The 24,924-nt window shown below is 36.7% G+C and overlaps 1 protein-coding gene across 2 annotated transcripts in view; it reads right to left on the bottom strand.

The window, feature by feature from the left end:
- csrnp3.L (cysteine-serine-rich nuclear protein 3 L homeolog) overlaps positions 1-24,924 on the bottom strand; it is a 74,215-nt gene that overhangs the window by 4,464 nt on the left and 44,827 nt on the right. For both annotated transcript variants that reach the window (XM_041576777.1, XM_018235871.2), the window contains exons 3-4: positions 8,251-8,510; positions 3,191-3,487 (exon numbers count right to left, since the gene is read on the bottom strand). In XM_041576777.1, the coding sequence (XP_041432711.1) occupies positions 3,191-3,487; positions 8,251-8,510 (557 nt within the window). The remainder of the gene's footprint in view (positions 1-3,190; positions 3,488-8,250; positions 8,511-24,924) is intronic.

Genomic DNA, 24,924 nt, shown 5'->3' with positions numbered 1-24,924 from the left:
AGTATTACTTTAGGAATCCATCTTTGATATAATAAATGTTGGAGTACTGTATGCTGGGATGTGAAGATCATTATTGAGCAACTTTAATCCCTTTGATGGTGCTGCACTGCAGAACCGATAGGAACTAAGTATATGTGCTCACCTACAAATTGGGAAAGCTATCAGTACTGGAAGTTTGCAGTAAGGGGAATTCATAACATTTATATACTGTATTTTTGATTTTTTTTTTTTTTAAAAAAGATGTGCCATATTCACATTCAGAAGTCAGAGTTATTATGACTTGAGTATGTAACTCTGGTCACAGTTGCTGATCATCTTTTTTCTGAATAAAATGTAAATGTTCACATACATTGTCAGAATGTAGCCTTGAGTTATTTTAATGTAACTGGCAGGATAAATCATGTCTGTAAGAGAACAATCTGAATAATGCAATATACTGCCATCTGATGATAGCCAACTAAAGAGCTATTTTCACAGACTTGTAGAAATAAGAGAAAGGGTTCTTGAGTGTACGTGTCAAGAAATATATGGCTTTATGGATCGTGAAAGAGCAAAAATCTAGAGCAGGGACTGGACTATTCAGCTTCAGCTATTCTGAATCTGAAGAATGCAGGTGGTATGGCAGTGCTTAAGAGTAGTTAGGCTTTAATAGTTTTTGCTTAAGAGAAAACAAAATTGAATTATGTTGAAAAAGACCCTAATAAAAAATATTATTTGTATGTCCATAGTTCTACAAAACAAAAATATTATGTGTGTAGTTCTAAAAAAACAAAACAAAAGTAGTATGTGTATGGTGCCTTCGAACTCCGCTGCTTAACTGCAAATTTATAGCAGGTCAGCAGAAGGGAGACTTCTAAAACAAATAAATACTGTGGGCAAAGAGCTTGGAGTGGGTAGTTCTAAAAACATATGTACAATGTTGAGAGACAAATCATATATTAGACAAATGTGTCATTTTATAATACACATATGAAAAAAGGTTATTCTACAGTGATTGTATTTGATGGCAGATACAAAAGATGGCAAAACAAAGATATGTTGCTCAGATACTGGTAAGACCAAAAATTACGTCATTGTGATATTCCTCAGTAGGGAATGTTTCACTGAACTGATGACTCTGCTGTAAGACACCATGTTAAGATGTTGTTGTCATGAATTATATATGTTGAGCCTTAAGTTATATGTTGTGATTTTCTGTTGTTGAAGAAGAATCTTAACATGGTTGAATATTGTTTTTCTGCCCTGGAGTTTTTTTCATATTGGCATGCTGTTTTAAGTTTGGAGAGGTGTCCAGTTAGGTAGCATGAATAGACTTTAACTATAATATTATTCTAGATTAGTCTAGATAATATCAGTCTTATTTTCACTCAATTACAGATGATCTGCATTATTGTATTGCCATGTGTGGCAGTGTCTGAAAACCATAGTGTAAAGGTATATCTCTTCTAGAATACTCGAAGACACAGTAGATGAAGAGAATATTAGCTATTCAACTGGGCTGGAGAGCCAGTGCAGGTGATATAACCTGGGAAAAAAGGGAGTGGCTATGTGCGAGCTTGTTGTCCAGAAAGTACATTACATGTACATTAATTCCCATGTAGGAAATGAAGATTTCACTGGAGAGCTTTTTTAGTGAAACAGTGAAGACGTTTATTCAAGATGCATTCAAGCACTACATGTTTCGGACCTCTGGGGTCCTTCTTCTGCACCAGAAGAAGGACCCCAGAGGTCCGAAACATGTAGTGCTTGAATGCATCTTGAATAAACGTCTTCACTGTTTCACTAAAAAAGCTCTCCAGTGAAATCTTCATTTCCTACATGATATCGCTTTTCTGGACGTGGCAAACCCAGATCACTGTTGGATTGAGCTATCACTGACTGATACGGTTTGTGGCAACAAGTTATTTGCATTTTTGTACATTAATTCCCACACTAGTCATGATGAGAAGACCTTTGGTCCTGTTGCCATTTTAAAGTAATTATTGATGGCCTGCCTAATGTCCTATTGTATGCAAATACTTTTAAAAAGTAAACAGAAGCAGAAAGCAGAAAACATCTGTAGTTGGTTATGGCTAGAGAAGCAGACAAAAAATACCATACTATAAAGCTTCTGCATTAAGAGGTGGCTAACCTAAAATAGAGGTATGAAGAAGCTTTATAAAAGTATAAGGATAAAAAGCATTCCAAAGATGAAAATAATAGACCCAGTGAAAGAAAAACAAAGTAGCCTTTTAACCAAATTTCTTCTCAGCTATATGCACACATTTTAAACTTGTGATCGCATTTTTTAAAAACTGTGTGCAAAGGTCAGAATAAATGTAAAATGTTGTGTTTTTTTGTTTTTTGGGCGCACCACAATATTTTGTGTGCGCTGGTCTCAAAACTTTTAAAGCTTATGTGGTTGAAGGTTTTCAAGGGAGAAGAAGGGGTGGGGCATAAGCAGGTTTTATCCAATATTGAAAATCCTTTCCAAGCAATTTGAAACACAAAAACATGCTCAACTAAATAAAAACCAGGACATACTGATTGAAAAAGCAGGCACATTAAAAAAAGAACAAGGCAAGATTATATCAATGTTGTAGCAGCCATCAAATCTCTGCTGGACCCTTTCCATTGACTAGTCAAGAATATGAGGTCCAATAGAACAACAGATGGAGTATGTAACTCATTCTTCCCAGCTCATGCTAAGAGCTTGATGTTAATCCATTCTGAGGTGTATAAAACACTTTTGATGGTTATCAGCAAATAATATTTGTATTTGTAAGCAGGCATAACTCCATAACCAGCCCCAGGTGATGGGCATGTACATGTCTGATTTCCTTAGATTAAAATAAATGCTTTGTTGGATAGTCAATGTTTCATCATAAATAAAGATAATCAGTGTACACAAACATGATTGGTTATTGTGTTTGCTAAAAAGACAATTATTCTTGGTTCATTCGAGAAAAGGTGCATTTTTTGTACATCTGTCATAAATAGAAATCCACACCATAGTGAACACCTGTAATATCAAGTCTATGTAAACAGTGAAAACCTCCTTGTAACATGCCATTACTATAGACAAATAGCAATCCTTATTGAAGATGAGAGGCTTCACAAATATCTCTTCAAAATATTCTCAAAGAAGGATTTTTATAGACCATCACGATCTGACATTCATTGCCAAGATCAATTCATTCGTGTCACTTACCTGACATTTTATGCCTGCTAGGCTGCAAGTGCATGTTTCTGGATCACAAAATATTGTGCAGTCGCAACCACAGTCTTCCCTCGATAGACGGATGGCTCTCAGCTCATGTTTCTCTTCCACATCAATCTTTTTAACTCCAGATGCTCGGAGCAGTGCTCGCCGTTTCTTTGTTGGCAGAGGTTGCAGGAAGAAATATTCGTCTACCTCAGTGTTGTCTAAATCGATATCATCATCAGAAATATCATCTAGGGTTAAAATACTGGCTTCTTCAGATTCCACCGTGCCATTTTTGGTTATCTAAAAACGGGTAAAAGCAAGACAGCATTGCATTATTGTCCAGTATTCTGCAAACGATATGAACAAATAATCAAGGCTTATTTGTGTATTTTTTTTCCTTGTGTGGTTTACCAGATCTAACATAAGAGATGTATCTTGACTTAGATGCTAGAGGACAAAAAATTTTGCTTTGTAGCAAGCCTTTTTATTTTAATTTTATTTTTTATTATTAAACATTGTTCTAGGTGATCTAGACTGAGCAAGCTAGAGACTCTCTCCTCCGGTAAAGTGATAGATCCCCCTAAAGAGAGTATAGACTAGATCATAAAAAAGTCAGCTCATGGATAAAATTGAGCCAAAGGCTTTTTAGAGGTAGGGTTTTATGTGAACACATATTGATATCCTCAATACTCCTAGATATACAGCATGATAATGTGTTTTTCTTGTTATACTTAATCAATGGCATTAATGCGCAAAGATGTGTGTAGTAATGAGCAAATCTGTCTTGTTTCACTTTGCAAAAAAAAATTAGGAAGAGGATGAAAATCACAAATTACATTGAAGTAAATGGTAATTTTTTTTTCTCAAGTTTTTTCCTCACTCAAAATACATTAAAACCAATGGCCATTTTTTCTCAAGTTCTTTCTCACTCCAAATGCATTGAAGTCAAGAGAGTTTTCCCATCACTACAAATGCATTAAAGTTAATGGGCATTTATTTTCCAATTATTTCTCACTCCAAATGCATTCAAGTGAATGTGCATTTTTTTGCAGCATCTTTCACACTTTATTTTGCAGTAAAAATGTTTGCTGCAAATTTTTGCCACAGGTTTGCAAAAAAAAAAAAACCTGGGGAAAAACCATGAAAAAAAGGCCTTTAACTCCAATGCAATTGGCTAAAAAAAAACAGGTTAAAAAGGTCCATTGGCACCAACACATTTGGCTTAATGTCTGTGAAATTCTGTCATTTCACAAATTTTCTGTGGTTTCGCAAATTTACAGCAAAGCCAAATGGGTCAGTTTTGCTCCATTTTGCTGGTTACATAGTTAGATAGTTAAATTGGGTTGAAAAAAGACAAAGTCCATCAAGTTCAACCCCTCCAAATGAAAACCCAGCATCCATACACACACCCCTCCCTACTTTTAATTAAATTCTATATACCCATACCTATACTAACTATAGAGCTTAGTATCACAATAGCCTTTGATATTATGTCTGTCCAAAAAATCATCCAAGCCATTCTTAAAGGCATTAACTGAATCAGCCATCACAACATCACCCGGCAGTGCATTCCACAACCTCACTGTCCTGACTGTGAATAACCCCCTACGTTGCTTCAAATGAAAGTTATTTTCTTCTAATCTAAAGGGATGGCCTCTGGTACTGTGATCCACTTTATGGGTAAAAAGGTCCCCTGCCATTTGTCTATGTCTTCTAATGTACTTGTAAAGTGTAATCATGTCCCCTCGCAAGCGCCTTTTTTCCAGAGAAAACAACCCCAACCTTGACAGTCTACCCTCATAATTTGTCTTCCGTCCCTCTAACCAATTTAGTTGCACGTCTCTGCACTCTCTCCAGCTCATTTATATCCCTCTTAAGGACTGGAGTCCAAAACTGAACTGCATACTCCAGATGAGGCCTTACCAGGGACCTATAAAGAGGCATAATTATGTTTTCATCCCTTGAGTTAATGCCCTTTTTTATGCAAGACAGAACTTTATTTGCTTTAGTAGCCACAGAATGACACTGCCCAGAATTAGACAACGTGTTATCTACAAAGACCCCTAGATCCTTCTCATTTAAGGAAACTCCCAACACACTGCCATTTAGTGTATAACTTGCATTTATATTATTTTTGCCAAAGTGCATAACCTTGCATTTATCAACATTGAACCTCATTTTCAAGTTTGCTGCCCAGTTTTCCAATCTAGACAAATCACTCTGCAAAGTGGCAGCATCCTGCATGGAACCTATAGTTCTGCACAATTTAGTATCATCTGCAAAAATAGAAAAAGTACTTTCAATGCCCACCTCCAGGTCATTAATAAACAAGTTGAAAAGCAAAGCACCAAGTACAGAGCCCTGCGGTACACCACTAACAACACTGGTCCAATTAGAAAATGTTCCATTTACCACCACTCTTTGTAGTCTATCTTTTAGCCAGTTCTCTATCCAGGTACAAATACTATGTTCCAGGCCAACATTCCTTAATTTAACCAGTAACCTTTTGTGTGGCACTGTATCAAATGCTTTTTGTAAATCTAAGTAAATCACATCCACTGCCATCCCAGAATCGAGGTCTCTTACTTACCTTCTCATAAAAAGAAATTAAGTTAGTCTGGCAAGATCTATTACGCATAAAACCATGCGGGCACAAACTCACAGTATAATGATTTGCTATGAAGTCCAGTATCTTATTCTTTATTAACCCTTCGAAAAGCTTTCCTACCACTGACGTCAGACTAACTGGCCTATAGTTTTGAGGCTGAGAACGGGATCCTTTTTTGAATAGAGGCACCACATTAGCAATTCGCCAGTCTCTCGGCACTATGCCAGATCTCAATGAATCCTGAAAAATTAAGTAAAGAGGTTTGGCAATCACAGAGCTAAGCTCGCTAATTACCCTGGGATGAATACCATCTGGCCCTGGACCTTTGTTAATCTTAACATGTTCTAGTCTCTTTTGAATTTCTTCATGTGTGAACCATGCATCATTAGTTGTATTACTAGAATTGGTACTATTAAGAAGGAAACCTTCACTTACTGGTTCCTCATTTGTGTAGACAGATGAAAAATATGAGTTCAGAATCTACGCTTTTATTTTGTTTTCATCAACCAGCTGACCCCACTCTGATAGTAAGGGTCCCACCCCTTCCTGCTTCATTGTTTTACTATCAACATTTTCAAAAATAATTTTGGATTTTTTTTACTGCTTGCTGCAATATCCTTTTCTATATCAATTTTAGCTTGCCTTATAGCTTGTTTGCATGATTTATTGGCCTCCTTGTACCTTATAAATGTTTTGGCTGTACCAGCTAACTTGAAAGCCTTAAAAGCACATCTTTTCTTACCCACCTCAACACCAACGCTTCTATTGAACCAAAAAGGTTTTGCTTTGCAACGACGTTCCTTGCTTACAAGTGGAATATACTGAAAAGCATATTTATTAAGCAGCATTTTGCATTTTGGTGACAAAAGGATATCCATTAAGATTGGAGGAAAAGTTGCTCATAGACAAAGGAATTCAATACCAACAGAGGTAGTAATGAAGGATGCATTGGTGGGCTCAAAACTGGGTTGGATGGTTTTGTGGCAGGAAAGGGCTCATACAGCTTTGATTTGTTATGTCCATATAAGGCTGCATTCCCAGGTCAGCTATTCTTCGTCTCTCATTAAGGGTGATGGCACATGGGAAGATTTTGCCTTCCTTTGCATTTTCCAGCAATTAAACCAGATTGCTTTGAGTAATAGGTTTTACTTTTACTTAATGTTATATTATGGAAAGTCTTTCTCAGGAGACTTGTCATCCGCAGTAATACAGATTTCACCACAGGCGACAAATCTCCTCATGTGCCCTAACCCACAGAAATTAGAGTCTGAATTCCAAACAGGAGTGCTGCTGAACAAAAAGCTAAACAATAAAAAAAATAAAGACCAATAGCAAATTGCCACAGAATATCTCTTTATCTACTTTATATTAAAAGTTAATTAAAATGTAAACTTCCCCTTTAAAACTACATGTACAGGGCTTGCTCAGATACTTTATTCAAGCAGATGGTAAAATACATTGTGCAGTTATTTTAGTTTTTTTTGTCGAATTTCAAAAAGCTATGAGAATCTCATTGGAGCCAAAACAAATTAATAATGATGAGTTTATTTGCATAGAAATTGCCTTGTTATCTTGCTTACTTGTTAAAAATACTGAAGTTGAATCTTAATGGGTTTTGTTCTGTACTCTCTGGCAAATACAGCCAGAGAGCGACACGGGCATGGCAACATATTTTAAGACTGTCACTAGAGAATATCTGGATAAAAATTTGAAGTACAGGAATTTGTATTTGTTATTCATGTATTCAGTGTCCAATTTGACATAAGCCTCCCTTCCTTAATACTAAGTTATAGGGTTCTGCACTAACACTCCCAGCAAACTCCAATTTATCATCAAGGGTTAAATGCTGATGGGAGGATCATCATAGATTCTTTGCCTCCCCTGGTAAGTAGTGGGGTGCTACTGCCTGAGGCGAGATTCTCATGTGCTTCTTAGAATGCCCACCATAGCTCTCCATCTTCTCAGATTCTATGACAGACAAATCTCATTTTCTGCTTGATGATTTGAAATGACCCCTAAGCTTAGCCTCTCATCAGCTGCCCCACTGAACATGTGCAGGGTCACTCAGACTCCTAACAAGATCCAAGATGGTGAGCTCCTATGAAAAATCTGATCATTACTGTTATAGGGATGCTGAACCGTAGGCTGATGCAATATGTTAAGTATATTAAAATACATAATTACTACCCAATTAATTATACTTTAAAAACAAGACTGTCCAATAAACATTTTCTCCAACTGTCAAGAGTCACAACCCAGGGAGCCCTAACATAAATCCTCCTTCCTGTCTGGACAACTAGACTCTCTTTCTTTGTTCATATGATTGTTTGAATTGATATGTAGTCCAGCAACACTGTAGCGGATGAAGATATTAAAGGAAGATGCATGCCCCCCCTTTAAACCAAAGGAATATTACATATTATATACCTTGAAAAACACACAAAAACTCCAGTACCTTTTGTTTGAGGGAGTTGAGTTTCTCTTCTCTCAGGTGATCTCTCAGCATATCTTTATGTAACCTATCTTGTTCTAAGGCAAACTCCCCAAGGGTGTACTGGCGAACACTGTTGTGACGGCTGGACATCCCCAATGTGCTTCCTCCTTGGCTCGGCACGCTTGTAAATCCTTGTCTCCTTGTGAAATAATACACTGTGACACAGTTGAATCGGACATTTTTGGCTCTAAGTCGTTTCTCTCGTTTTAGAATGGATGATGCTAAAAAATATAAAAAAAATTAGTACTAAAAGACACAAAATTAAATTTTAAGAAAGATGGTTGCTTTCATTTTCAGAACTGTACTTTGATAGTAATATTAAACTGGTTGCTATGGTTACAGGACTGACACTTATGTTGTTTATACTTGAGCATAATCCCCATCTCTGCCTTTTTTGTTTTGCTTCTATAGTTTGGATAACACTAGAAGTTCACTTTTCTATGTGCAGAATGCCCCTGCTGAAGCACTATAGGCCTTGATATAGATAATATATTAGTAGAGGCTAAAGATCCACAACAAATATTGGCCTATTCTGCTTAATGATTCCTCCACCTTTTAGGGGTTTAAGGAATTTTTGCTACTCGCCTATCACAGAGGCAAGAACTTAAGTGATTTATTTAACACACAGTAATCTTGGTACACCAAACTAATACATACACAACGATTCCTTGGTAAACTGATAATAGGTACCTATCCCTGGTTATCATGCCAGAACTTTAATAGCACTATAAAAGAAGCTACCATCTCCCATCCAACATTAGGTACAAAAATCTAATTATCAGGGTACTTTACGTGCATGCCCACAAATGTATTTTATTCACTGAAGTGTCCATGTGGACCTGCGTACAGAATGGTCCACCAAAGACTATATCCCCAAAATGAATACTTGAGCGACAGATAGTTTATATCAAATTAAGTGGCATATTAAATAATCTTATCAAACTGGTAAATATATTTAAGTAAATATTGCCCTTTTACATCTCTTGCCTTGAGCCACCATTTGTGTTGGTCTGTGTGCTGCCTCAGAAATCACCTGACCAGAAATACTACAATTCTTACTGTAACAGGAAGAAGTGTGGAAGCAAAAGACTGAACTTTGTCTGTTGATTGGCTCATGTGACCTAAAAGGTATAGTTTGTTTGGTATGTTTGTGTGCACAGTGAATCATACGATCCCAGGGGGCTGCCCTTATTTTGTAAAATGGTAGTTTTCTATTTAGGATTACCCAATGGCACATACTACTAAAAAAGTACATTATTATGAAAATGGTTTATTTACATATGAACTGTTTTATGCAATATCTTTTTATAGAGACCTACATTGTTTGAGGGGTATAGTTTTCCTTTAACTAGCACAGGAGTGCAGTGCTTAACGTTAAACAAATCAAACATCTATCGGCCGTCATTGGCCAGAATGTAACTCTATTTCTCAGTTACGTTGGATGGTGTTAGAGGAGGTCTCTACAAGTACAGGAAATTTAGAACAAAAACTTTTGCAGTGGGGGACTTTCTGGATGTGGAGGCTCAATACCTTATCCTCTAAAGGCTTAAATGAAGCAATTAATTATACCTGTTTTGTGTAAACTAACCTCTATATGTAATAAAAGACACTGAGGGGATAATTTAACAACAATCAGATTTCAATTTTTTCCACAAAAATTCGTGGTTTACTCAATGTTTAAAAAATCTCAAAAAATTGTATACTTATTAAGTGTAAAAATCTCAAAAATCACTAAGACAAAACTTCACCAGGTAAAAGTTGTCAAGGTCCTGTAGAAGTCATTGCCAGCTGCGATGGACCGCTCTAAATCATATCTGTATGCTAAATGCAATTGATTTTGCTTTGCAAATATTCACATTTTAACTTTGCAATTTACTTTGGTGGAATTATATTGCTTCTTGTAGGTACATACAGTATGTATCACCATGAATGCACCCAGTACAAAAACAGACACAAGCTGCCAATTTATTTCAAAATTTTGAACATTTTTAAATATGTCAAATATAAAATCTGGCATGAGGAAAATAGCCTAGAGATATGCCCAGATGTAAAAATGGTTACCGAATGAGCACTAAGGGATGCTCCCCTTAGTGATCTAGCCCTTGAGTCCAAGTTCTTTGTTTGAGTTCATTGTATAATCTTTTGTGTTTCATTAATGCATTTTTGTGATTGTTGGAATATCAATATCTATTGTATTTGTACTTGCTCGGGTAAGTTTAGATTTCTATATTTGTAGTTTCTTTTGACATCATATCTGTCATATCATATTTGTTGAGACCCGTTTGGACCAGTCTTTGCCTTTAAGTCTGTATATAGAGACTTGGACTGAATAGTGTCTTGAGTAAGGTCCTCTTAGTTTTGGTTCATTTAATAGACCCTTGAGCGCAGTACTTTTCAGAGATGGACTTTATTTTACTGGCATGATTGCTGTACCTCTTTAAGCATATGATCATTACAAACTTACAGTATAACATTTTCAAAAGCACCTTTCTTGCAGGAAAGGATATAAAATCCATAGTCACTAGATAAATAATCTTCTTCTTGGCAGGCTTCCAAGGTGCAAGCACTTTTCTCTGCTTTTTCTGCTTGTTCCCTCATGTCAAAGGCACATTAAAATGAATGTGAACCATATGGCTCCTCAGCAGAAAACCAAGCCTCCTCTTTCCAAGAGGGCAATGTAATTCATTACTACTACCACAGGCTGTTTTTTAAGGACATGGAGAATCTCCAAGTGAGATAATACCATTCATCACTTTGAATTCACATTTAAGCACATTGTCAAATAAAAGAAGATCAGAGAACACTCTTCAATCAAGTGAATTTCTTTCTTCTTCAAGCGTTCAAGGCGTTCAAAGGTGCTGAGACCAATATCGGCCAAAAGGTAATTTCTCTTCCCACCTAATTCACAATTGTGTAACACAGCACATAGAGCGTTATGCAATCCAACAATGAGCAATAGGCATCCTCACTGTAACTGCTTGATTGTTATACTAGTACTTATATTTTGTCATTTTCCTCCTAGAGTGGGCAGTGTTTTTATTATACAGTATATAGATACCATGAAATCTATTTTTGGCCTTTGATCAGAAGGCCAATGACCATAAGTACCCTTTAAGGCCATAAATGGACTCTTATGGTACCACTTTGCCTAAAACATCATATATAAAATATTAATACGAATGGGTCCACAAGTATGTGACACATTGGATAATTGTCTCACAACATGGATGCTGCCCTAGATCAATAATTGCATATTTTTATTTGTTTCCTTGCCAGACATCAAATTTTCAGGTATTATGGCTCAGAGGTATGCACACTCACAGTTTCTCTTTGCTGACGATACATTTTTCTTACATTTTTAAAATCACTACTCTTTATGATGCATCAGCAAGCTGAACAGGCTTTATCACTGAAACTCCAGCCAAATGAAGCCATGATCATAGGAAGCATTCATATAGAGGACTCTAGGCAACAACTCAGCCTACAGGAAAATTAGTAGTGTAGCACACAATTTTAAAAATGACTCTACCAGTTTAAATTACAATTAAATTTACAAATAACTTTACAACCAATGGGAATGTGTAACTAATGTATATACATTACTTTAAATTATATTTTCTTTTGTTAGGTAAAATGTTATTTTTGCGTTTAAGTCTACTTTAAGCCAGTATGCATGTTCTCAATATACTTTTGTTTGCAACTTCAAAAATAGTAATAGGAGTTCATAACTCAGAAGAGGTCTAAGCACTATAGCAAATTGGTTATTTTAATGAATTGGATAAGTTCCTTGTTGCAGAACTGTCTGTGCAACTCTTAGCTCTATATTTTTAGTACAGCTGAGTCCACTGGGCCTGTGGAACACCGAGTAAAAACTTAGTGTGCCCTTCCCTTGTAAAGCCTGCCAACCCAAACCCACACCCTTCTGAGACCCCGTCCTGCCCCCCCAATCGTGGCCACAACTAGAGAACAGGTATGCATTGGGGGTGGGGGCTGGAATGGGGTTGCGGCTGGGTGGGGCAGGGGCACAGGGGGTGTGGGGGCCCCTATATCGGAAGTTCCTGTGGGCCTCAGACCATCCAGTTCAACGCTGTCTGAGTCACACCTAAGGCCATTCTACCTAATCACCCCATGCCCCTGAAATGCTCTACTACCTTGCATCAAGAAATCTCCCACTCTAAAGTTGGCCTTACACATGACGATTTGGTTGTTTGGTGAGGTTGTGATCATAATAGGTGATTATTCAGGCCATTAAGAGAGAACTGCAGCAACAATCCAATGTGATCCTCCCCCCGACAGATTTTTAAACCTGTCGGAAAGATATCTATCCAAATTTTGTCAAGATATCTATTCTTCCCCTCATCATTTTGTTCCTATCTGTCTCCAATTCCAAATAGATTGTAAGTTCTTGGGGCAGGAACCTCATTTCAAATTGTGTATTGCATATGCACATTTATGTAAGGAAGGCTGCTATTTCCTTAATTTGGCATGTAAATAAATACTCCACCTGTCATGCATAAAATCTTTTTATAATATTAAAGTAGGATCAAATGTAATACAAATTAAGGGGGCAATGGCATTAAAAAAGTTGAAAGTTAAAGAATAAAGTTTTCACCTGGTCTAGTAAAGCCTATGAGTAAATTCATATATGCACAAAATGCATAAGGCTATGTGTATACCAAATGTTTTTTGTAATAAAAAGGATATGCCTGTTAGTGGGATATGTGGTAAATGCAGTGCCTACTGCATTTCTGGTATTAATTGCCACTTTGAGCTGCAGGCTGGGGGCTTGTATGCCTGGACACACATTTTCACTGTTGAGCTTTACTTACTATTTATCTGCTGCATTGAACATATCCTTTGTAAACCAGTTCTAGTATCCTACACAAGTACAATTTAATGGTCACCTGTTTGAAAGTAAATAGTTGATTGGTTGGAAAGTTTATTATGTTACCCCTAGGATTTTTACATTATCTTTCTCTACAGAATATTGATACATCCATACTGTAAAAACAGCCATATTATTAGTGTTTATAAGCAAGGAATTATTTAGATTTCTTTATTGTTCTGTAAAACTCCTGAGCATACCGTTATTATTCTACACAAAAATGCTTATTTCTCTATATAATAGCATCCACTGATATTTGTGGTTGTGTCAGTGCTATTTACTCTGCTGAGTAAACAACATTGAATAGTGCTCCCAGAGGTGGAATCATCTTTAAATATTGTAGAATGATTGCTTAGGTTTAGCATGCAATAACTTCTCCCAGAGACAGAAACACTTTTATCTTATTCATCTAGCAAAAAAATGTACTATGATAGGATTTCAGAATCACGAGCTGACCAGGATAAAGTAAGTACCTATCAGTCCTTTGCGGTTAGAAACACAGAAAGAACATGGAAGGCTGAAGATACGAGAACAAACAAATGCACAGGTAGTAACTGGTGGATTTATTGCCCGCCAGGAGATTTTATGGTACATAACAATTTTGCTGCCACAGAGCTCAATGAAGAAATATTGCTGTCTGTAAAGGCACTGACACCTCCATCAGTCGTACAGAATCCAAAGAAAGGAACCGCAATTTAATTCAGACCAAAGCTTTCTATGAGCTTGGTCTACACACTTTCTGCCTAAACAATAAATTAGGTCAGTGAGCCAACTGAAAGTTATATGTTCTGCCACTGAAAAGAGTTTTGCCAACAGTGTTGTGTACACTGTCAGTGTAATAAACATCACAGCACACGTCTGTAGGTGGGGTGGGTTGGCTTTGGGCACCCATATCTCTTGGCCTGACTCTGCTGACATAAAAACAGCCACAATTTTTAAACCATTAGAATGAAAAAAGGTGAATTCCATGCAGATATCCAAAATCTCCAGTTTCTTATCCAGTTATGGATCATATTACAGCTGTATAGTGACTGTGAAATATACAAAAACATTGACAATATTATTAGGTTTGTTGTTCACTTATCTTTTAGATTGTAAGCTCTAACAAGCAGGGCTTTACTTTATTGGTCAGTATTTGTATGACATTTTTATGTTTGATGACACACCCTTCTTCTGTACAGCGCTGTGGAATATGTTGTTGCTTTATAAATACATTATAATAATAAAAATAATACTATTATATCACTTACATTTTAATAGTAGAACACATTTCTATTTCACTGCCTGGGAAATACACATTCTTCTGTGTCTTCTGTGTCTTTTCCCTTCTGTATTTATTTTAGTGCACCGGAACAGTTGGGTCTTAGTTACGTCTAACTAAGTTAAGTCTGATGTTGTTAACACCTATGTGTGGTTTTAAAAGTCACAGCTTAACCTCCCTCTGAGTGTTTACCAGAATGCCGGGGACTTTCCATCACAGTGAGTGAGGAATCTGTTAATGATGCAGAATAAATTGTTATCCTGAAGTTGATGGAGATGAATTTACATCCACCATTAGCATGAATATGCTATAGCTGGAATTTTCTTGCTAATATGCCTAAATTTTACAGTGTGATAAGAATGCCTTGAAATGTATTATTATGACTGTTCTGAATTGAGAAGCTGACTCTGACTACATTCCAATGAGTGATGGGTCACACAATAACCAGGAGGGCAGCATTCCCCCAACTAATACTGCCTACCACAATCCGGCCTCCTCCCCGTGCACCACACCTCATGGTGCACCCACTGCTGATGTACTTGGGCCAGTGGGGCCCACGAAGACTGAGGTCAACCAAGTTTTTTCCGAGTTCCCCTAGGACCCAGTCCAACCCTGTGTATATTTCAAAGCAGACATGAAATACAGGGCTCCCTTCCATCACTGAGCGCTGCTTTCTGCACCTTGCACCAGATTACATTATTTGTGCTAGGTACAGAGAGCAGTTTGTACTGTGCATAGACAAGTGCTTAGTATATGACACATTTTGCGTCCTTCAGCACAGTTCTAAATGAGCCCTGAAATCTCTTTTAGTCACATTATTATGGTGCAGTGTTGATTAAAATGTTAGCACATTCATTGCCCATTCACATTGCTTTATATACAGTGAGCTCAAAATACAGTCACAGTGGATTTCTCCACCCACTCTCCCATTCCACCTCTTGACCCACACTGAAGCAAAGCTTTCCTTTAGGATTACCAAAGCAAAGTTTGTGAAGCTTAATACTAACAATACGTGCTCTTATCTGATTGAGCTTAAACTCTAGAAATATCAGTGTGGGATTCACCATCTGGAGACACGTTGTTAGTCATGCATTTTTATTCCTTTGTTTCACATGGGTAGCACAGGTGACTGACTTTCTAAAAAGTGAAATGTTTAACTCTAGTGAGGTTAGGGATGAACCGAATCCAAGATTCCAAGGATTCCGCCATGATTCAGCCTTTTTCAGCAGGATTCGGATTCGGCAAAATCCTTCTGTCCGGCCGAACCGAATCCAAATCCTAATTTGCATATGCAAATTAGGGACGGAGAGGGAGATTGTGTGACTTTTTGTCACAAAACAAGGAAGTAAAAAATGTTTTCCCCTTCCCACTCCTAATCTGCATATGCAAATTAAGATTCTGATTCGGTTTGGTATTCGGCCGAATCCTTCGTGAAGGATTCGTGGGTTCGGCTGAATCCAAAATAGTGGATTCGGTGCATCGCTTAGTGTGGTCAAAGCTAACTAGGGAAACCAATGGAAAATAATATTTGTTCTTGCGAAATAGGCATGAAACTGGTTTCATTTATAGAGTCAATTAACATATTCTTGCAGCACTCTACAAAAAAACTCTTCAGAAGCAGCAAAAGCGATAAGATGTGGATAATTAGCTGTCGCACTGAAATAAGCTTTTCTTTTAAATGATTGTTTTTCTGAAAGTTATTTTGAAGAATTGGAGGCATGTGATTCAACCTGCAGCCATAAACAGATTGTAGGCATTGTTGTTTAAATCCTATAAATTATGAAGCTCTAATCATGTCATGTTGCTGAGGAACTACTATAGTCTTTTGTACTTTAACATCTGTCCTATTTAGTTTAATTAACACTGATTTTTATCATTTCTTTGGACTCTTCTTACCCTATCCCCACCACTACCATAACCCACACTAAACAATCACAGCAATGGTAATAAAACGAAATTACAGTCTCCGACATAAAGAAAGTATTAATATTATTCCCAGAATCAAAAGAAGGTTAGGTAAGTTTATGAGTATGACATGGACCTCCAAAGAAGTAAGGCACACAAGTAAGTGTTAATTTAGAAACACTCAAGATGTTTTGGGCCTGTCAAATAAATACCTTAATGTAACTTCAAGCTTACAGGTTTTTATCCACAATGCATTTGGGTTCAATTTATGAAGTTCACAAAGGATGTACAGAAAGAAAGCTAGGAAAGTGAAGATATTTTAAGAGGATGTATACATAGTAAAAAAAGAAGTCTGTACAAAAACTCAATGTGGAAATTCCAGAAATATGGTGGGAAGAGGAAAAAGTAAAGAAATAATTGTGGAGTAGAAGAAATGATACGACAAATTACAAGTGTAGGCATTGGACAACATTAGAAAATATATCCAGTGAACCTTCTTCATACTGTATATTTGTTCTTGCCTCTTGTAACATACCGAACAGGATTAAAAATTGGTTTTATGAACTTTAGTAGTGACTGTGCCCCCTACAGCTATAAACACTATACCACCCCTAAAAGCTCGCCTAGCCGAGATAGTTTCACTCAATGAGTGTTTGAGCTTGGCATTAAATATAGACTTAACTGACAGAAGTCTATGGAGGGGAAAGCCAATTTGCATAGATGAACTTCTCAATAGCTAATTACTCTGAACCTGTGGGTGCAATAGCATCCCTATCACTCTTTCTGTTTCAAGTATTCTGGACAAATCAACACGGCTTGCTCATACAGATATAAGTGCTGTGTAGCAAGGTCACATTTGGTTGGCTTTCCCAGTGCCGAGACAACAATCCCAACATTACACCAGCCATAGGCAAAGAACACAGCTTCTATCTAGAGAACATCAAACCACAATCTGCTATTGTCTGCTTAGCAACAAAAATTAGAATTGTTCCATCGGGCTTTTCATATTAAAGATTGTCTTGCAATTGTATCAAAGAGTGACAAAATGCAAGAGAAATGACGTTTGCAATATTTTACAGAGAGAAATTTAGGATAGTTGTTTTTTTCCCCTTAAATGTGCAACAAAATACAGTTCAAGGCTCAAATCACAGGATGAATCTGTTGGGCTGGAATATTTGGAGAAGATATTAGGGTAGCAGTGTCGTAGGTAGGAACAATCATCTCTCATGACGTTCCCTAAATCACAGTGAATCCCAATGCTTTGTGACAGCTTGAACATTTATGTACAGGCAGAGGCTAATGCATTTTGATGTTGGAATACAAATGTACACACAGTATGTTGCAGTTAAACACAGAGGAAAAAAAATCTAGGCAAGTATTATCGCAAAACACGTTTTACCTCTATCTATACATTATATTCAGTAATGAATATGTTCCCTTCATGCATGAAACCAACAGAAGAATATTCTGTTTCAGCAATCCTTTTTTTTTTTATAGATTCACGGACGGCTATTTTTCCTCTGCTTTCTGATAGATAAGGAAAGCTATTTTTATTCACTCATATGGCAATGCTTTTCTCGAAGAAACCGTTGGCTTATTAAACAGAGTGAGGCTATATCTGCAGACGCCAAGCTGGAACCAATGCCAAATGCTGCTTTGTGATTGGCAGGCTGCCATTAAGCTCCTTAGAGGGTAAAATGTCTCTCTCTTATGGAAATATTGCTTTCTACAGTTGCATGCTTCACGATGCTTAGAAAAGAAACCTGGGACAATTACCATGTGTCCAGTGTCCATTAATACATTTGTAGTGAATATAATTGTAAAAAAGAAAACCGATAGGCAGTTGTATATATGGTTACTTATTGATTAGAAATGTTACTATATACAAAAAGCATGCTTGTCATTCGTCTGCCATACAATTCTTTTGTAATTAAGCATGGGAGGCAGGTGAAAGCTGACTACATAGGGCATAAAGATTGATTCATTCTGCCACATACGTATTGTTCTGCTCCTAAACAAAACAGCATTTCCATCATAGCTCCTTTAATTATTAATTAAACCCACTGCAACTTCACTCATAGAAAATATTCCTACAGTTTATTTTATATCACTACTCTTCAAGGCCTTTTTATGAATTATTCAACACAGATATAAAATGCTAATCAACCCAAGTATGACCTATTAGAGCTGCCATACGACCTTCATTTTTTTCCTTTCCTGTTGCTAATTGCCCTTTTGTTCTTGCTTGCTGCCCACAGATCCCCTCTGATATACTGCATGCTTTTGGCATCGCTTTTAATGTTCTTCCATTTACTGGAAGCTATTCAACCCTGCATGCTTTTGTGACCTGGATATGCAGTACAAGAATTTGCTTTTCCTGCTTCTTTTATGCCTTGGAAGTCAAAGATATCCTAATGGGACACAAAGCTTATATTAACTAAATACATAACATATTATGCGACTTGATAACTGCCTTTCTTAAAACTTGTTTAATTGCTCTCTCTACTCCAATGACAGTTGTAATGATTCTTATGGTTACCCACACTAAACAGGTAGGGGGGCAAAATAAGTATGTGATGTCTGAGATAGTTCTGTAACTATCACCAAATGACCGATAAAACAACATTTTTCTGTATCTGTACCCATTTCATTGGCCAAGAGGGCCTGACCTTGAACTTTAAGGGGGTCAATAACAAAATCTTGGACCTTCATGGGGGGCTTGAACAGTGTCGGACTGGCCCACGGGGATACCAGGACAACTACCGGTGGGCCAAGGTGTCAGTGGGCCCTCTTGCTTCTAACCATTTAGTATATTTCATGGTCCTTACCTATTCCTTTATAGGGAAAAATGCTTAATAATGGAAAAATATAGTAAGTAGATATAAATGACTAGCAGGATAAAGAGGTTGAGAGAGGAGGAATAATAGTTTGGAATGTGGGCCCATTCTCTAAGGTTTTCTGGTGGGCCCCTGGCATCACAGTCCAACACTGGGCTTGAACTAAAAAAAGCTTTGGCAAACAGTAACTTGAGGCAATTTGGTCAGTTCTAACCTAACTGTTCAACCATAAGTGCATGTATTGGTATCTTTGGAAGGTTTTAGCAAACTGCAGTGCAATTCTTTTAGATTCCAATTGGTCTGTGTAAGTTCAGAATTACACCTGCCACATAGTGATGAGAAAAATTTCTCCCCAGGAAAAGGGACTGTAAGGACCGTAAGAAAGTGAAGGGGCAGGGCCATGACAAGGCTAGTAAGTAGGCTCTGGAAGGAATATGTTGCAAGGGATTGTGGGGGTTTTAGTACAGCACAGGATTGGCTAGAGGGAGTTAGAGGTAGTTAAGTTGGCAGAGCAAGTGGAGTTCAGTCCCATATTTGTAGCACCATCCACCAGCCCTCTTTATATGGGTGAGGGAAGCAGGAAAAGGGCAGTTAGCAGTGGCAGCTAGGTAAAGGGATTGAAAGGGGCAAGGGCATTTGGCAAGGAGCTAAGGTGGAAGTTGTTGAGGTCTAGGGATTGCAGAGTTGTGGGCACTGTTAAAGGGGAGGGGTAAGGACAAGGGGGCTAACCTCAGATTTTTGTGTTATGGTGGATATGGGGGATCTCCATAAGAGCAGCCTTCAGTGGCTAGTGGTGGAGATCCAGTTGATTAGTTAATCTAATTTTGCTATGTTGGAAAATTTATATTATGTTAATTTATGTCTAATAAATTTGGCTGCTGCTGCCTTTTCAATCCATAAAGAAGTGTTTGGTTAAGTGTTTTAGTTGGGGGAAGGAGTGTCACATGAGTTGAGAAAACCAGTGCCTTGACGCTGCCCATGCCATAAATTAGTGTTAATATCCACACTTCTACACCATCTGCAAATATTTTCACAAAACCACCACAAAATTTAGCCACAAAAAAAGCAGCAACAAAACCCAAAATAGATCACAAATAATGCCATTGATACCAATGTATTCTGTTCTGAAAAAGTCAAGTAAAAAAAGTCACCCAATTGGGCCACTGTCTAAATTATCCCATCACTACAATTTTTAGTAGTTCCTTAATTCAGACACTTTAGATTATCATACAGTTCCACTGGGAACTGACCATAACATCTGTTTGTGTAGTAGGAGAAGCAGCAAAAGATTCAACAGGGTGTTAGCAGAGACATCTGGGAAGCAATAAAGTGATACTGACATCACCTCAAAAAGTATTTACTGATACCTGAAAACATTTATAGTAAGCCTATCCGCATGGTTCTTTTATGTACTCTCATAGAGTTTGTTTCACAATACAATACATGTGTGTATATAAACATGAGGGAGCCCTGACAGAACTCCTAATGGGTTGCATCAATAGCTATAAGTGAATCGAATGCTCAGAGCCCACTGAGCATGTGAGTGTCACAGACCTTTCCAAGATGGTGACCCCCTGTGAAAAGTTTGAAGTCCTGGACCATTGCTGCTATTGACAAGCTGAAACTTTAGGCTGGTGCAATAAATTCATTATATAAAACATGGCATTTTTAGCTATATTCATTTTAGGGTTTAGTTCTCCTTTAACTGATGATTGGCATTGCCGGTGATGATGTTTGGCTTGTTGCAGCTGCCCATCCAAAAATGCTGCCAATGTATAGTTCTTGTGCTGATTCCATTGCTTCTTGTGCTGGAACCTGGAACACAGTTTTGCATCTGAGGACATGCAATTTTAGAAGGGTTATCTAGATACCTTTGACCAAATACTGTATTTAAAATTGAATAAAACATTTAATGGATAAGAATAAAATATGTTACAAGACTATCATTTTAACAGGTGGTCAATATAAGCTGCAATTTTTAGGGATATTCATAGATGTACTAATACAACTTTATGGATGCTCTCTCTTTATATATATATATTTTAGATATACATGTCATCTGTTTGGCTGACTCTCTAATGCAGGAGTGCCCATACTTTACTAATGCAAGGTCTACTTTTAGTCATGATTTCCCATTATGATCTACATCCATAAAAGCTTTTTTAGCATTTTGCTCCATAAAAAATATGACTTAAATATTGATTTATACCTTTGATATAAATAATTAATGAGAATTAATATTTAACTAACAACTATTTCTTATTTAACCTTAACAGAATACATATCTGAATGAAAAGAATCAAATATGTGGGTGATTTTCGACAAGCTGTTTGTTGACAGTGTCTACTGATCACCAGCTAAAAGTCTACTGGTAATTCCCGATCTACCTTTTGGACACCCCAGCTCTAATAATCTCCGTATCCATAGTGACAGCCTCTCTGCAGCAAATGAAAGTAGACCTGGGGGCTTGTGAGCCAAACTAAATATAGATATATAAACACTGCAGTAAACATCCACATCAATGAATTCATACGCCTTTCTTTTTTATATTGTATGCTTTAATGTGCAGGACCCAATACCTCCTGTATCAATCAGTATTTAAACTTAATTTGTATATTTAATGTTTGCACCCTTCCATTGTACAGTGCTGAAGAATATGTTGGTGCTTCATAAATACATGATAATAATATTGTCTTAAAGCCTATTATTATTTATACCTACCCTTCTAAAACTTAACTTAAATGTTTGTGTCTTTATGTTAATATTGCCTATATTTACATACAGATAAGTAAATATGCTAATGATAAAAAGAAGTTCACTGATAACATAATAGGAGAGGGGGGGCTAAATTGTGACAGCAGGGGGTTCACCAGTAGGGATTTGGATGGTGAACAGGTTGCAAATAGGAAAGGCGACTATTTAGGAAGAGAACTCTTAATAAAAAAATATCTTTGCCCCACCTTTGAGCAATTAACGAAAGGGAAGTACAAAAAGTTGTTGCAAAGAAAGTAAAAAATGACTGCACTATTTATATTATCTTTTTCTTGCTGTCGTTTCCTGAGCTTTTTAGAAAATGCTGTTTCATTACACTTTGGATTTTACATTAATTACACCGGTTGGAGAACGTAAAAAAACGGCTAGAGGATTGAACTTCGGGATCTCCTTGAAAAGAACTTATTAAGTATTTTATGCTGAATCTTATTCTGCCATGTTAAACTGATTGTAGGAATGAATTCTGAAATAAATAATAATGATGTACATTTATAACCAAATGTCTGGGAGGTAAGAACCTGCTTGGAGATATTGCAGTTTTAATTAATTTTTAAATTAAACCTTCAGTACGGATTTTTGGCAGTAACAAGATGCATGGGGATTTAAATATTTAAGTGCATGTGTACTATACTGGGTGCTTGTCAAATAAAATGTATATGTAGAACAAGGGGCACCCAAAGGTTTTGCATAATAATAATAAACAATTAACTACTTTAAATGTTATTTTATCTTGCATGCAGAAGAGTCAGCTAACATTGCATATCTAATAACCTTTTCATCCATCAAGTTCATGATAAGCAAAGTTTAGTCTAAAGTCTAATGCAGCTGGATTTGCTGAGTAATCTTGAAACTGTTTTACCACTCATCTGAATGATAGATTAATATTAAACTCTTTAAGGCAGGGGTTTCCAAGGTGTGGGTCTGGTCCCCTGAAGGCTGCAAGCTTGATGGTAATGAAGAGTGAGAATTGGGGAGAATCGTGATTGCTCTCCTAGATACATCTGAAAGTCCATCTTAAAAGTCAGTAAGGGCGAGCTTTGTGGTGAATATGTATTTGCTGTCCTAGATATTCTTGAATTAAATGACTGATACACACCTATTTACCTATATCTGTACTATTTACTATGATGACCTGTAATGTGGACACTAAGCACATTTTAAGCACCATCAATTGGGGCTTGAATTGGAAAAGTTTGACAAAAACTTGTGTAAGGTATGACATTGGTTCCATTGAACCTTCCAGCAGCTGAAACTAATTGAGATGAAAAAGTTAATAAGGATTAATAACTGTAATAGAATTGATCAAAATGATGCCATGAAATGCTTTTATTTGACTGCAAGTGTGAATTGTTGTGAAACCAGGTTACAGATTAGATTGTTCTTGATTACAAGGAGAAGAGTAAGTTATTTACAGTCTCTTCCAAAGCATAGAATTGTTTTGGAAGATTCTTTTTCTTCCTTTGACATATACACCATCTATTTATTTTTTTTTTTATTGTACTAAAACAAATTGTTGTTGTTGTCTATGTTGTTTTTAAAAGAAATACAATAAAATATATTCATAATATAGGTGCTGCAGCCATATTTTAATCCTAAAAAAATGAAACATCCTTAAATTAGAACTACTCATTTGATGTTGATTTGCTGCTCTGAAAATCCTTATTAAGAATAAGAATTCTGTATATAAACACAGTAATTATAATTGCTACAAACTGCCTTCATATTGGGTTCAAAATGGTAACATAATAGGTCAGTTTGGAAAAAAACTCACATCCATCCAACCTTTTATGTCTAGATAAAACCTGCCTAACTGCTAATAGTGATTGGTAAGTGCCATTATATGAATTATAGATCTTGGATTTAACATGTTTGCTTTGTGTGTCTGGAATGTTATGAGTTGTGTATCTGAAGTGCAATGCAACACACATTTGCAATCTTCAAAGGCCATCTAAACATTTGACTACAATTAGAATTGATGACTCAACTAAAGACTCAACCATCCTTTACTCAATTGTTGCTGGACTAAAGATTCCAGCATACTTTCAGCATAATTTCCCTGGGTCACCAGCAATAGAGTCCTCCAGTTAGAATCCCATCTGTGTAATTCTGGTCCCATGTTCTTTTATCTCCAAGTTTACAACATAATCTGCATATGCAAGATAACAGCAACATAAATGCATTATAAGCACACATAGTACTGGAAGGAAGCAGTTACTTTGTTGAATTGTCTTGCAACCTAGTTATGTTTTTGGAAAACTATGGGGCACAGTGAGACAGTTTTAGGGAGGCTTTAGATCCCCCTTAAATTGATTTGTTTGCATTACAAAACAAAACATTTTTAGAGATGGGATCAACTCTGCTGGTGTGCAGTGTATAAAAACAATAATATTGTTTTGTCTCTAGAGCCTTGGGTCTGGGAACTATCTCCATATTTATACAGACTTCCTTTATGTACGTCTACTTTGCGGTTATGAAAAAAAGAAGCAAAAATGAAAAAAAAAAACCCGTTAGAAGTGAGGAAACCATTTGTGGTATTTTTCCATCCAGTCTCTCTTATCTCAGCTGAACGAAGCAAATAAATACATTAATCATGCGCATAATTACTCTCTCTTTTAATTCCTCAGCATGACTTTGAGAAAGACCCCAAACAATAATTTGCTAGCAAAACATGACTGGAAAATCACAGAATCGCTGAGTTTTGAAATATTTTTTGGAACTTCTGAATTTTATCAAATGGAGATTGATACAAACCTTGCATTTAATTATAGAGGATTGTCTTTATTTACGGTCTATAGCCTTACTTGAATATTCAGCACTTTGGCTGTGTAGCTATACACAATCCAGTTCAAATATCTACAGTGGCTACTAAACCAAGAAATCAGCTTGCTTGTATTACTAAATTAGAATAGTGCATGTTTTACACCATATTCACAAGTTCAGCTGCATTTTGGAAGGCTTCTGAGCCAGCACTTTGA

Source organism: Xenopus laevis, chromosome 9_10L (assembly GCF_017654675.1).
Source record: "Xenopus laevis strain J_2021 chromosome 9_10L, Xenopus_laevis_v10.1, whole genome shotgun sequence".
NCBI classification, from domain to species: Eukaryota; Metazoa; Chordata; class Amphibia; order Anura; family Pipidae; genus Xenopus; species Xenopus laevis.
This window is presented reverse-complemented; position numbering and strand designations above follow the sequence as displayed.